General features: G+C 40.7%; 1 protein-coding gene across 1 annotated transcript in view; it reads left to right on the top strand.

Moving 5' to 3' along the window:
• TG (thyroglobulin) overlaps positions 1-15,606 on the top strand; it is a 240,109-nt gene that overhangs the window by 208,202 nt on the left and 16,301 nt on the right. The window contains exons 42-44 of the mRNA XM_075588461.1: positions 3,233-3,397; positions 4,850-5,017; positions 10,188-10,369. Of these exons, the coding sequence (XP_075444576.1) occupies positions 3,233-3,397; positions 4,850-5,017; positions 10,188-10,369 (515 nt within the window). The remainder of the gene's footprint in view (positions 1-3,232; positions 3,398-4,849; positions 5,018-10,187; positions 10,370-15,606) is intronic.

The raw sequence follows: 15,606 nt of genomic DNA, 5'->3' as shown, positions 1-15,606 counted from the left end.
CGTGATATTTTTTTTTTCTTTTTATACCAAAATCGACTCCTGGCGAAACAGTTAGCAGAACTTCTAAAGGACTTAGGGGCCTATGCAGTAAGTGTTCATAAGCCACTTTTCAAGCACTTATCGCCCAAAATGACTACAGCTATTCAGTAAGCGGTTATAAGTGGGGGATAAAAGACTGAATCGCTCAGAAAAAATTGCTCATAAAAAAAATCAGAGTGGTGATAAGCCACTTATCGCTGCTGTTTGGCATGTTCATCAACTTGCGTAATTCTAGTAGCAGTGTCACAAAATCCTCACGCCAGAAAAAGTTGGCGTAAAGGTGTTGGAAACCTGCAGAGAAGCGGCGAGATGGGAAACAAAATGCATTTTTCCTGCATAAGATTGATGGCAGGAATCTCTGGAGCTGATATCCATTAATATTAGCACCAGAGACCCCTGACATGAATCCTGTGCAATAAAAATGCATTTACAGTAAACTTCATTACCATAGCGGGATAGCCTCAGGGACCCCCTACTTCCTGAGATACAGGCCCCGTTATGGGGTGCCGGTATCTCCTATGCATTTAAATGCCTGCGTCACGTGACCGTGGGAATAAAATGCATAGGAGAAACTGGCACCCCATAATGGGGCCTGTATCTCGGGAAGTAGGGGATCCCCGAAGCAGAAACCAATGCGGTTCAGCTCAGGAGACCCCCTGTTCATCTAAATTATTAACAAAATTAAAATTTATATGTAACCTCCTTTCCCTGGGCCAATCGCAGATCGGCCCCCCTAAGCTGTACTGGGATCTGGCTACATGTCTTTATGTGGTGCATACCTGCTAGCAACAGGAGGGCCTGAGTCTCCCGCGATGACATGGGGGATAACAGGAACAGGTTTCTGGGGTGGATGCCTTCATTCTCATTCAGTGGTCCAGCGCCTCCATCTTTAGTAAGCCCCAGGAATGCGGGGTGGAATCCTTACCATGCTTCTATTTAAAAGCAGCAGTCTTTATTCACCAGGCAGCAGCAGCAGACAGGTACAGGAATGTCCAATCCACTCTGACTGCTCTCCCTTAGGATGGTCCCTCCCTGCCACCACTCTGGATCAAGGGCATCCAGAGTGGGGCTAACTCTTCCCCCACCCCCTAAGCAGGGTGAGAGGTATTGGTCCACCTCACTACACTATAGCTCTAGCAGCTCTACTCAGAGGCTGCTCACTCCTCTCCTCCCTAACACTAACTCACTATCACACTACTCACACACTTTGCAGACAGAACACACTTGTGCACTAAATAGGAAGTGCACTGCTCTTTTATGATCTCAGCAGGCACCGCCCCTGTGTCTCTTGCTTTGACACAGGGTCAGGTGACCTACTTCCACCACTCAGGGCAGTGCTTGAAGTGGGGGAAACCCATGATAACTCCTGGCAACCTGCCCTTACCAGGGATTATACCAGGAGGATAGAACTATAGCCCCATTTCTTACCAGGGCTACATATACACATACATTTCGGGCGAGATTTGCACAGGGAGAGATGGCTCTCTCAGAGCAGCTCTCTCTGCAGCAGATACAACTCGCTGGGTTAGGCCTTTTCAGAGGGTCATCCATCAGATCACCGGCTAATCGCCCGTTTTGTGAATTTTGCTATGACAGGTAATGAAGGCTTTCTGAATACCGTGATAGCAACGCTCATAAAAACGGCGATTTAAATGGCCCGGTGATTTTTTTAATGAACCTTTAGTGCACGAAGCCCCTAAGTGTTTCTGAGAAATCACAAACCACCAATGAATCACAGCTCAGTCAGAATTGGCAAGTGATTTGTGATTCGTTTAACTCCCTGCTAACTCCCTCCATAGCCTGAAATGTGGGTTTTGCTGGAGGTGAGAGAGGAAATAAAAAGTATATTTAAAAGAGTGATATTTACATTTTAGAGTCAAAGTAAGCTGGCATGCGAGACGTTCTAAGCTAAAAGTTAAAAAAAAGGCACGATCACAAACTATTGAGGAAAAGTTGTGCTAAACGTCTCACCAATCAGAAAATGAGCCATTTTGTGTTTTAACAAATGATTCATTTAGATTTGTGTCTATTCCCGAATCGGAGCGAAAGAAGATTAACGAATGAAAAGGCTAATGGGAGTATACAGAATAAAATCCTCCTACGTAAATCGATTAACTTCAGTCTCTAAGTGGAGCCCTTAATCCCAATCGTTGTTGATTTTATTTTGAATGTGTTAATGTATTTACAGATGTAGCCGACTTTATTCCATAGATGAACACATTGAGGGACTTTCAATAAAGTGAATATATATTTTTTTCAAGATGAGTAAGGTTCTTAGTGAGGAACGGAAACGCTGAGCCATTGTACTAAAAAAATATACTCGCGTTGTTGCAAAGCACGCGTGAGTTTGCCGCAGGGTATTCATCTATGCCTGTATTGCCCCTGTTTCTGTGCACCCGTGGCAGGACGACTAGAATTGGGGCTGTCCCACCAGCAGACTTTATTGCTCCCACTGAGAACACCACATATTGCTTTATAATGCAGAATATCACAACATTTTCAGAGGATTCAATGGCAGTGTTGACACAGAATATCCCAATATGATGTGCCAGTGGGAGCAATAATATTACTGTAGCAACATCTGTTTTTCACCCCTTTTGCTGTTCTAGCAGCAGAGAGTATAATAGTGCTGACTATAACATTAGCTGTGTTTGCAAACACACACTGCCCCTGTAAGCCCAGAACCCAAACCCAACACACTATACTGTATATATTTGTGTCAAAAGCGAGTGCTACTGGGATTGTGCCCTCCTGTAATATAACAAAAGACAAAAAGCCTCAGTGCTACATGCAATACGACTTATTATATAGTTAAATACTTATCTGTTTTCTGTTCATAAGTGGGGGTCATTTAGTTAAATGCTTTGGCCAAAGCATGTTAAGCTTGCAAACCCTGCCATAGTACCCCCTCGTTTGCAAATCCTAGCACTTCTGTACGCGCATAAAGCTCTGATTACCTCTCTAATGGAGGGGAAACTGTCTTCATAGACTGGTTATTTACTGTACAGGTGTATAACAAGAACTGACATTGAAAAGGTGGGATGATTGAGCTTAAAACAGCTGTGTTTGCTTGCAAGCTGGATACTGGCTCAGTTTATCATACATCACCTAACTGACAACTCTAGTATCAGCTTTGTAGCTAAGTTATGTAACTAAATCATAGTTTATCTACAGTCTTCAATCTTTATTCCAGGGAGGATCTGCATTTTCTCCAATGTTAGTCATCAGTGAGAAGAGAGCTCAGGAACAAGCAAGTTTTTTGGCTAATGACGTTGGCTGTTCATCAGCTGGCAATGAAGATATTCTAACATGCCTCCGCAGTCTGGATGCTGATGTCCTTAATGCTGCTCAGACCAAGGTTTGATATTTCTTCACAAACTCTGTGATGTAGTATGACTGTTGATTATATTCCATGTTTTAAAGGTGCAATACACGGGTGTTTCAGTTAAAAAAATAAGTAACACATTGTTGGTTGACATGGTCAATTATGCATTGTAATAGTATATAACAGTGGTTCCTACCCCCCTCCGCCCCCTTCCCAATCGCAGATAGAGGCCATTACAGGGTGTATGTGGTGCATACCTGCTGGTAACAAGAGGGCTGAGTCGTCCGCGATGACTTTGGGACACAGGAACAGGCTTCTCCGGTCCATACCCCCATAATACTTAGCAGTGCAGCGCCTCCATCTGCTGTAGGCTCCAGGGATATGGAGATGATCTCCCGCGGTAGAACTTGTACCTCTCCTCACAGTTAGATCACACACCAGGCAGGAGGTATATTGCAAGCAGGAACGGTTTATTACTGCACTTCTGCAGTAACAGGTACTCAGCAGTCTTCTGCCGGATACAGTCAGTCAGTACTCACTGAAGATGGTCCCTGGACCGCCACTACAGGCCAACAGCACCCGCAGCCGTCCTAGCTCTTCCCCACCTCCCTAGCGGAGTCAGAGGTATTGGTCCACACTCACTCCTCCCCGCAGGGAAGAGCACATGGGAAGGCCCCAATCTCAGGCTCCCAATATGTGACCTGCCTACCTCAAGGGGGAGGAATAACCTCCTAACTTTTGGGCAGTCCTGCCCTTAAGTACAACCAGAAGGCGGGCACCCCGTTGTCCCAGCTACAACAGGATGTACCACCCCCTGCTGTCACTCAAGTGCAGCTCGAAAGGTTAGGGGGAAAACCCCATACAACTACTGGCAACCTGATAGTACCAGGGTTTACTACCAGCCCATTGGGTAGAATAGTAGCCAGGGGGTACCCTGCTACAAGTAGTTATGTATTTAATATGCAATCTTTAAATGTCGCAGGCAGACACATAATTTAAAATGACAGGAAGCAACCAGCAGAGAAATCTAACGGCAAACAGAAAAAAAGACTCTCCTGACATTTAATGATTTTGATGTATAGACCAATTTGAATCTTGAATTCTATAATTGTCGTAGGACAAACAGTTAAACTCTTCAAAACTAGTTTTTCCGATGCATTTAAATGGTTGAATGGTAAGCAAATGTTACATGGGATGTTCAGTAAATAGAACCCCTGCTTTAGATATTGTGGATGGATTTTATCTACACTGAGTGATCCAACAATGATTTTCTGAGCAATTTTCAGGCTCTTACCACATGTGCCCTATATTTGCATTGATAGGTTAATCTGACACCCAACATGGTTACCCACACTCCCGCGCTTATTTGGAAACATAACCATTTTGAGGGAATGATGGTTGCCACGTTATGTGATTGTTATACAGTATGCTTTCTTATATCCTACTTTAGTATTTTATTATTATTATTAATCCCTTTTCCCGTAGCTTCTTGCTGTAAGAGGACCATTTCAAACATGGGGGCCTGTTGTGGACCATTTCTATGTCCGAGAAAAACCATCTAAACTATTGCAACAGGGGATGTTTCAGAAAATAGACCTGTTTACTGGAAGTGCTGAACAAGATGGTCTAATTAGCAGAGCTAAGGCTATTAAAGTAAGTGTTTATATTATATACCTTATTATGTAAGTTGTTTAAAATTATTATTATTATTATTCTGCAAGTTAAGTGCAGTTCATTATCAAAAGGAAAAAGAGAAAAATAAAGGGGTTCTTTGATTGTACAAAATAACTGTGGAGGGAGTGGTACTGTATATAATTATTGACCGACACACATGAGAGGATACTAAATTGATCAGATTTCTTCAGGTAAGAGACTAACAACTGAATTTATAGATTAAAAGTAACAATAGTTAACAAAAATCTGTCGATTTTTTTTTTAATTAAGATTTCTGAAAAATGAACTATTAACTCTAGTTGAAGTCAACAGAGAATTTTGGCCAACATCAGTCACTTCGGTGGATACAGAATATCCTGTTGTGTCTCATTTTGCAGAATAGTGCTGCATTAAACTGCAACCATGTTATACTATAGTAATTAAATAATCTTGTGTCTCGTAAAAGCAAATTCATCTAATACAATGCTGAGAGCAGCAACCACACCAGGTTTTCAAGGTAACACATACAGACAATCACTTGAACTGTTGTTGTATTGTATTGTATTGTGTGTGTCTTTATTTATATAGCGCCATTAATGTACATAGCGCTTTACAGTAGTAATACATGTGGTAATCAAATAAATAACAGATAATATAAATAACAGATCATGGGAATAAGTGCTTTAGACATAAAAGTAACATTAAGGAAGAGGAGTCCCTGCACCGAGGAGCTTACAGTCTAATTGGTAGGTAGGGAGAACGTACAGAGACTGTAGGAGGGAGTTCTGATAAGTGCGTCTGCAGGGGGCCAAGCTTTTTGTATCATGTGTTCAGAATAGCTACAGTGCTATTCATATTTTTCTTTAAGCAAGTGTGTCTTAAGGTGGATCTTAAAGGTGGGTAGAGAGGGTGCTAGTCAGGTACTGAGGGGAAGGGCATTCCAGAGGTGTGGGGCAGTCAGTGAAAAAGGTTTAAGGCAGGAGAGGGCTTTAGATACAAAGGGGGTAGAAAGAAGACATTCTTGAGAAGAACGCAAGAGTCTGGATGGTGCATAACGAGAAATTAGGGATGAGATGTAAGGAGGGGCAGAAGAGTGTAAAAATTTAAAAGTGAGGAGAAGAATGGAGTGTGAGATGCGGGAATTGATCGGAAGCAAGGAGAGGGATTTCATGAAGGGAGATGCTGAGACAGATCTAGGAAAGAGTAGAGTGATTCTGGCAGCAGCGTTAAGGATAGATTGTAGGGGAGACAGGTGAGAGGCAGGAAGGCCGGACAGCAGGAGGTTACAGTAATCAAGATGGGAGAAAATGAGGGCCTGAGTCAGAGTTTCAGCAGTCAAGCAACAGAGGAAAGGGCGTATCTTTGTTATATTGTTGAGGAAAAAGCGACAGGTTTTAGATATGTTTTGAATGTGAGGGTCGAATGTGAGAGAGGAGTCGAGTGTGACCCCTAGGCAGCGTGCTTGGGCTACTGGGTGAATGATTGTAGTTCCAACAGTAATGTGGAAGGAGGTAGTAGGGCCAGGTTTGGGAGGAAGTATGAGGAGCTCTGTTTTAGCCATGTTGAGTTTAAGGTGGCGGAGGGCCATCCAGGATGATATAGCAGAGAGACATTCAGAAACGTTGGTTTGTACAGCAGGTGTAAGGTCGAGTGTTGAAAAGTATATTTGTGTGTCGTCAGCATAGAGGTGATAATTAAACCCAAAAGATGTTATTAGGTCACCTAGAGAGAGTGTGTAGAGAGAAAAGAGAAGAGGTCCCAGGACAGAGCCCTGGGGTACCCCCATAGAGAGATCTATAGAGGAGGTGTAGGTGTTAGCAGAAGAGACACTGAAAGTACGATGGGAGAGGTAGGATGAGATCCAGGAAAGAGCTTTGTTCCGAATACCAAGAGTATGGAGAAAGTGAAGGAGAAGAGGGTGGTCCACGGTGTCAAATGCTGCAGAGAGGTCGAGTAATATGAGCAGAGTGTAATGACCTCTTTCATGTCTTTTACAAGTATTTTCCCTTTTTGGTTAAAATTGTTTGTGTGAAATGTTATTTTGATTTAGTTATGTCATTTCAGATGATGATTGCATGGATTTATTTAGGGACCCTGTCTTCATTTTTTATTGTGGCTTATTTGTTGAAGTTAGATTGTGTATAATCGTGTTAGTTAGAAATAGAATTTTTTTCGGAATAGTTTTGTTTTAGCATTACAATAGTGAATAGGGTTTTGGGTTTGGATTTGCTGGTAATGTATTTAGGATGGCATCAATTGTATGTTGGTAATTTATTATTGTGTACTTGATTTGTATATATTGAATGTTTGCTTTGAATCGTGTATTTGTTTTGGACCGTTGATTGCTATTGTGCACATGATGGAAATATTATTTGCATCACGTACACATTGTTAAATTCTATGTTTTATTTCCATGTGATATATATTGCTTTGGATAGGTGCTTGCTGTGTTCTCTTATGATATGTGTTTTAATTTTAATTTGGCTTTGTTTTTAATTTGGCTGTGATGTTGTCAATTTGCGATCGGATGTTTTCAATTTGAACATGGATATCCTTAACCATTTCTTTGTAGATTGGTTAATCATACATATATTTTAAATATATATATTATATGTGAATGATGAAGCCACTCTACAAATGAATGGGTGCAGGGTGGCTTAACCCATTAATTACTTTAGCGCTTATTAACCGTTATTGTTATTAAGGGGTTAAGTACCACCAGAATATATTTGCTATTTCTTTGTGTGCCAACGGACTTTGCTGGCATAGGGGCTTCCTATTGCTGACGTAAGTACAACTATCTTAATTTTATAATGCTAGTTAATGTTTTTAATAATGGACAAATAATCTATTATCCATATCTGGATAACAGTTATTTTGCCCATTACTTTACTTTATGTGTGTTTGGTGCTGGGGGGGGGGAGTCTTTTATTTAAATGTAGGAGCAGATATGTGCACTTTCCTGCATACTGCGAGGGGAATCCGCCAAAAACATGGCGAGTTCTACGTCTGGCGAATGGCCAGTCTCGCCGTTTCCTGCATAGGCCCCTAAGTGTATTGGGTTTATCATTCGTCATGCTGTCCCTTAAATTGTGGTTATCCATTTGTTTTACTCTTCCACCATTTAATAACAAAGGTAGAAGCTGTACTGGTCCTGTCACATACTGCTGGACGTTCTCTCTCTACAGCACAATCATTCTCTTGTGGGAGCTTTCCTACAATTCAATCACATTTCCCTGGAAAAAAACACAACATTGTTCCCTGACCTAGAAACAGTGACTATTAAACAGGCAGAAGCTCACTTGCCTAGCAGTATCATTCAGATGTTTTATATCATTGCAACGTTAGAACTTTTGTTATTAAGCTATTCACTGCTATGAATTAGCAAAAAAAAAAAATATTGGGGATGGATTGTTGCAAAATGTATGCAATAAAATATAAAATCAACAAGAACAATGCTAATAAAAAGGAAACATTTCTATTTGTTTGTCATCTTGACAGCCCATCTGATGGCCTTGATGATTAAACGGTGCTGCCGTAGCATGCCTTTAAGCCTATTCAAGTGTTTTGGCCTTAAGTTGCATTAAGGTTTAGCAGTTTATAGTAACTCTAGGCCTATGTGTTTGTTATTAAAAAAGTTAAAGAAAACATCATGGCATTGTTGTACAGAGCTGCGATATACACATTTAATCTCATGCTGGATATGTATGATAAACTGTCATGGCTGCAGTTCAAATTCAGACTTATGGGAACTTTCATAGACTGCCTCTTCATTGCCTCTCCTAATATATTGCAATATTCTATGAAGAGCCCCAATGTAGATATCAATAGGTTGTAGGTACTGGGCTTGCATGTATTTTTCATCTTTACTGGTTGTTGAAACATACAGTACCTCCAAGTATCGCTGCTTCACAGGCTCTTGCTTATTTCCCTGACGAAGTAATTCGCTACGAAACGTGCGTAGGATTGTTTTGCTGTATACTGGACAATCTCCTGCAACTATCAGCATGCTTTTGACCTTGTACCTGCTGCTTACGGGACCCTGTTTTGCTGATTATTGAATTGGCTGATGCGGACTTGCGACGCACTGAGGTGACGTCATTACCCTGATCCACGATCGTAACATGGTGGAAGTCTGTGGCTAACTGACGGGTCCAAGCTGAAGTGGGTCTAGCGGTGTAGGAGAGGTTTGCTCCATTGTTGTCTTCATTGTAACCCTGTGGGTACTACGTAACAGACTTTGCTACACTAACGTGATTGGATACTCTTGCTGCAAGTGGGGTTAAGTTTCCTGCCCGGACCAGAAGGTGTGTATGCTGAGGGATCCTCACGAAGCAAGTCATCAATCTCCAGAGTGATAACATGTACCCCAAATATGTCCTGCTTTTATGATTAATTTATCTTGTACGTGCAATCATTTACATTTTAATGTTGTCACAATATAATTACTTTACTACACTATGAGAGTCGTGCGCTGTGTTTTCTCTTTCTTGCTTGTCTGTAGTTAAATTCAGTTCTGCTTAACAGTGAAACAGCCTCCATCTTTCGCTTCCCTTTGAGTTTAACTTAACAGACGTCTTTACCATTACAGTGATGTATGCATCCTACAGAAAATACTTGTATTTCTTTTTTAGAACACTGTTTTTTGTTATAGCTGGTTGAGAATTGGGCCTCTAACATTACCCATTCACCCGTGCACATCGAGCAGTTCACAACCTGATTTTATTCTCTTCTTACATTGGTATTTCCTTACTAAACCGAAATAATATATCACATTTGCTTTTCATCTCTCGGTATGTCTCCTAAATTGCTTTTTTTTATTATGAACATCACCCTTTATTTTCACTTTGTGATTTTTCTTTGTTTTTTCCACAGTTTCTTGGCCCGATTGTCTCTAATACTAAGACTAGGTAACATCTTGCAAAGCAGGCATTTAATTAAAAAAACTAGCTTTAGGTAATGTAGCAGAATAGTTTTATATATTACACCCAAAATAGTAACAAATGTTCTCCATACTGTGTCTTCAAACGATTTCAGCTGACAGCAGGAGAGTAGTCCTAGAGTAAAAAAGTTGAGCATAGCTGACATGTTTATAGAACCTATATTTGAACTTCTCGTGTTAAGCTGGATCATTCTTTTAAAGCTATGTAAAAAATGTTCATCTTTTTAGAGATTCGAGGAAACTCAAGGAAGAGGCGATAGCAAGATAGCATTTTACCAGGCTCTCCAGAATTCCTTAGGAGGAGAGGAGCTGAATTCACTTGTTCGAGATGCAGCTGTCTGGTTTTATTCTTTGCAGCATTCAACCGATGACTATTCTGGCTTTTCCAGAGCCTTAGAAAACTCTACCCGGTAAGTGAAATGATCCTTTCATTTCTGTAACTGACAGTGGAAATGGCCTGTGTCTTTCTATCTCAATGGAAAAACCATGGTTTATTTTGATTGCCTTTGTCAAACACATTATCGCATCAGCAACACATGTGAATGTCTGTGTCTGTGATGGCTCCTTCTGTTCAGCTGTGGAAGATTCTTCATGTAGAATTAGATGCAGTTCATGCACGCTGTGTCAGGTTGAGGATGAGAGGCACTACTGCTCGGTAACTGTCAGGATTAAAGATGGGGAAAAAAATTGCACACTTTAAAAAGTAGACATTTAAGATTTGCACATTAAAGAAATGAAATTTAAAAAAAAATTGCAAAAAATCACCAAGTTCCACATTCATTTTGTGCTTAAAATTCCCCATCAGAAAATTGTCTCCCATCTGAATTACACTTTAAAAAAAAAATGTTTACACCTGGAGTACAGACGTAGTGTATGTTGTGTCAATGGTTAACGTGGCATTAGTGTGTGATTACATGGCGAGATTGCAGTTCTGTTACCGGCGGCTCTATTTGTTTGTGGGGAGACAGTAAATTGCGCAATAACCACTGCAGCAGCGGTAACGCGATAACGGGTGCAATGTCTGCTACATGTGATTTCCCCAAACCTGTGTCCAACATCTGGGAGTTTTGGGAAGGTTTGTGTTTTCACATTGAATTAGCACCAGATTACAGGATTCCATGCAAAACTTTGCACATTTGCATCTGCCTTTAGCACATAAAAATATCACTTGTGAGCACATTCACATGTCTTACACAGGTCTGCAACCCAGATTTTCACCATTATCTCTTAGAATATAGTGCTTCCACTGCAGCCAGGGATTCTGGGAAATGAAATGCAAATGAGCACACAGTGTCACCTTTTGCTTCATATCCATTTTAACATGGACCCCTATAAGGTTATGCCTGGCATATTGCACAGCTGGGTTAAAGAAGTGTATAGCCGTAACCCTACTCACAGACAGACAGCTGTTTTGACCTTTCGAGTCTCACCAGTGTGAGGCGGGTTATCCTGGCTTTGCAAAAATTAATCTTTCTTTAAAAAGCTGTAAATCTCTTGTGAGGACCTGGCAGTTTATCGCTGCCGACAACACCATTAAAATATTGCATTCCTACCTCGACCTCACCACATCGGCTTTGGAAGAAGTATACTAGCTTATTAGAGTAACATAGAATAACATTAATCTGACAAGCGGAGGTAGTAAGTTACATAGTAGATGAGGTTGAAGGAAGACATACGTCCATCAAGTTCATTTAGTTTGTTACCATATTTTGTCTGGATGGCTGATATGACTGTAATGAAAGACTGATATTAATACAACTATTAGTGCAAGTAAGTCCCATAGGATGTACAATACGTGGTTTTCTTGTGCTTTTAATCAAAGCAAATTCAGATAACATTATCTTAGCACATTTTAGGTTTGGGAAATAACTTTCCTGGGCTTGTTATTTATGCGTTTTCCCCATTGTTTCACTTTTATTTTATTTGTTGCTATTTCTGTTGTGGTCTAGAGTTGTGAATCATTTACAATTCTGTAGCTGCACTCTGGAGATGCATGGACCGTTTCTACACATTTTCTTTACTGGGAATTTAAAATGGCTGCTGCCAATCAGTCATATTAAGAAAACCTTGAGAAAGCGTCAGTGTGACGCGAAACGTACGTCGGTGGGCGGTCCTCTGTGACGTCAGCACGTGCACTGGTGCGGCGACGTCTGTTCTAAGAGCGCGGACAATAGCCGCAGCTTCACTCTGAGCTCCACCCGGCAATTTTACTCACAGCGGTGTTCATGAATACACCATGCCGGGCGGAAACTCAACAGATGTCGCCACTCGTGAGCAGAGAACAAACGCTCCGAGATAGCAGCCCCTCATAGCACCCCTGTATTGTAGAGGGTACTTTACCGAGCGGCTGCAGGGCACCATCTTTATCATATTATATTGTCTCTACCCAGCAGACAGGGCGTACTCGCCCTAGAAGATAAATGTTAACAGAGATAAATCAGTCTACAATAATATAACCTGCCGAATTCGAACATCCATATGGACTGATCCAACAGGGCGGCTACTATAAACAATCACTTACCTATACCATCCACATGAGTCTGCAGAGATAGAGTACTTTTTGTCTTATAGGCAGCTGAAGTAAACCGTTTATAATTGGCCATATCTATCTATCTGTATACCAGCAAGCCTATTCAGATACACACTTGCCACCTTCACAGGGGATACGAGCAGTGATTCATTTCATTTTATATATTTATCTATTTACTATATAAATTTGGTTGAGCACATGTGAGGCTATAATAACCTTGGAATAATTACTGACCAGGGGGAACCTACTTTAACATTGTTACACATTAATAGTTCCCACAATATAGCCTCACCACCCCTAGCTACACAGTAGCCTTTTTCTTTGACATTTTAATTTATCCAGGGTTGCATTGAAGGATACATATTAACCCTTTGGTGGTCTCTCTGACAATTGATTCCAACTAGGCCACAATCAGCATATACCATGTTGGTCTGGCCAGCAATGTACTAGCTATATTACACTATACACACTGTCAGTGAACCACATACTAATCAGATGTGATTTGGAAGTGGTGATATTGACACCTTGATTTATGTAACACACACCAGACCCTTTCAACTAAAATACACATATCACACTGAGGCACCCTATCCACTTTACACTGCAATATTAAAACTATTTATTTTTGTTTTATTGCACATGGTGCCAGATACATTATATTCCTTCAAATACCAACCTCTATTAGTCTACGATTCAGACATAGAGACATTAAGTTTAATACGTATTTTAATTGTGTTGAGTGTTTATGTACTTCACTTATTTTACCCATATACACTAATAAAGGTATTTTTAATCAACTTTCTTGTATCAATCCCAATATGAGTGCTTGTCCAAAAGGGGTTCTCTCACTTGTCTAGGCAGGTACTTTGTACGTTCATATTAAGAAAACCAAATGAAATTAAAACACGACTAATATAAAGTTCTAGAAAATAATACAACAAGTGAACCGTTGATCACTACATACACTGTCAGATATGTTACTATTTTTGGGTGGGAATGCTGTTTTCACATGTATATTTTTGTTTCAGTTGGTAAATATGTGAACAATGGTTTGACAAAGCCCTTAACTCAGACATCATTAGATTATTTAAGACAAGTATTTGAATAAAAAAAAAACAAGGTGATGATTGGGTGGGAACAAATGATACAGTAAAAGTAACATAATTACTGTAATTCACCTCTACCACTGCTTAAAGAGCAATAGGTACATATTTGAATTCTTACAACTTGCCCCTCTCTCTGAACGACTAGATATGTTATAACAGGGGTGCTCAATTCCAGTCCTCAAGAACCCCCTACAGGTCAGATTTTCAGGATATCCCAGCTTCTGCACTCATGGCTCAATCAGAGGCTTCGACTGAGCCTCTGATTGAGCCATCTATGCTGAAGCAGGGACTGATTTAGCCACCTGTGCTGAAGCAGGGATATCCCGAAAACATGACCTGTTAGGGGGGCTTGAGGACTGGAGTTTATCACCCCTGGGTTCTACTTTGAACAGGACATTAGGGTTTATACCAGGGGTGGCCAACTCCAGTCCTCAAGGTCTACGAACAGGTCAGATTTGCAGGGTATCCCTGCTTCAGCACAGGTGGCTCAGTCAACCTGTGCTGAAGCAGGGATATTCTGAAACCCTGACCTGTTGGTGGCCCTTGAGGACTGAAGCTGGCCACCCCTGGGTTAGAATAAAGTATCACAGTCTTTGAATACATCACCATTCCTCATCGTCTGTTAAGCCTATTAAGTTTTAGCCACACAGCCATACCATGAGGTCAACATAATGGATAGAAGTGATGGCAGTAATTCACGTTGTTTATGGCTTGATTGCCATTTTAGCAGCACATGACATCTTGGAAAGTGTTTCAGTTCCTTGGCTGCAGTCTTGCAGATCTTGTGAAAACAATGCCAGAAACGTGTCTGTCAGAGGTACAGTACGGTAAATGTGACGATGACCAGAAGCACGCGTATCCTGCCAGCTTTCTGCTTCCGGAACGGTGTCATTTGCACTCCATCAGAAGGGGAGGCATCGAAATTGCTTTTCCTTCACTGTGATTTACGTGCAGCCAATGACAATAGAAATAGAAAAGGAGAAGGGGGCCTGGTATTATAAGCAAGAAGTCACAACTATAGGTCAGGGGTTAGCCAACTCCAGTCCTCAAGGGCCAGGTTTTACAGGATATCCCTGCTTCAGCACAGGTGGCTCTATCAGTCGCTCTGTATAAAACTGAGCCACCTGTGCTGAAGCAGGGATATCCTGAAAACCTGACCTGTTGGTGGTCTTTGAGGAATGGAGTTGGCCACCCCTGTGTTTAGATCTTGTACCACTTAAAAAACATGACGTACTGTAGCATGAAAGTCTCTCTTTTCTTTACAAATGACCACAAATATGATGCAGTGTAACATGCTAAAATGAGAAGATATAGAAGTACTGTATAATGAGAACATGTCTGACTACTGTGTAACTACAGTGACTTGCAGAAACTGCCATTTATACCCGTTTTTTTTAAGGACCTCATGTGTGCTCTTTTATATTATTTTATCTAATATCAATATTGTTATTTCTATTATTACTTTTGTTATTATATTTTTCTCTCCAAACCCAAATCTTAACACCCTCAAGGGTGCTATACAAATGATCTATGGCCTTGGCATGATTGTGATAGCATGAGCTATTTCAAAATAATAATTCATAATAAATAGTAATATATGATTCTATTATGGCCGAGGGTGCAGGACAGGTATGTATATCATCATTGAGTGTGGTTTATCCTGCAACATACTGTACAGTAGCACAGGACCGTGGGCTCAGATATACAGCTGAGTAGTAAAGGGTAAGAGAGTAGGTATAAGGCACAAACTTATAAGGCAACAAGAGACCACCCAATGAGTGTATTACGTTATATGGGGTATACAGTATGTAATTAAACCCACTAATTTGATGTCATTTGTGCAGGCAAACATTTGCTTGTGTATTTTCCACCATGTTTATGCCTTATTCACTATAACGAATATACTCATCTTTATTGTGCTAACCACATCATCAACAACAGTTAGCTTCTTATATTCCAAGTTTGTATATCGTTTTCATTTGACATATTTACAGGATAAATAAGTATGGAG

The sequence above is a fragment of the Ascaphus truei genome, chromosome 2, assembly GCF_040206685.1.
Source record: "Ascaphus truei isolate aAscTru1 chromosome 2, aAscTru1.hap1, whole genome shotgun sequence".
Lineage (NCBI taxonomy): Eukaryota > Metazoa > Chordata > Amphibia > Anura > Ascaphidae > Ascaphus > Ascaphus truei.
The sequence above is the reverse complement of the archived record's forward strand: the minus strand, read 5'-3'. Positions and strand labels throughout refer to the sequence as shown.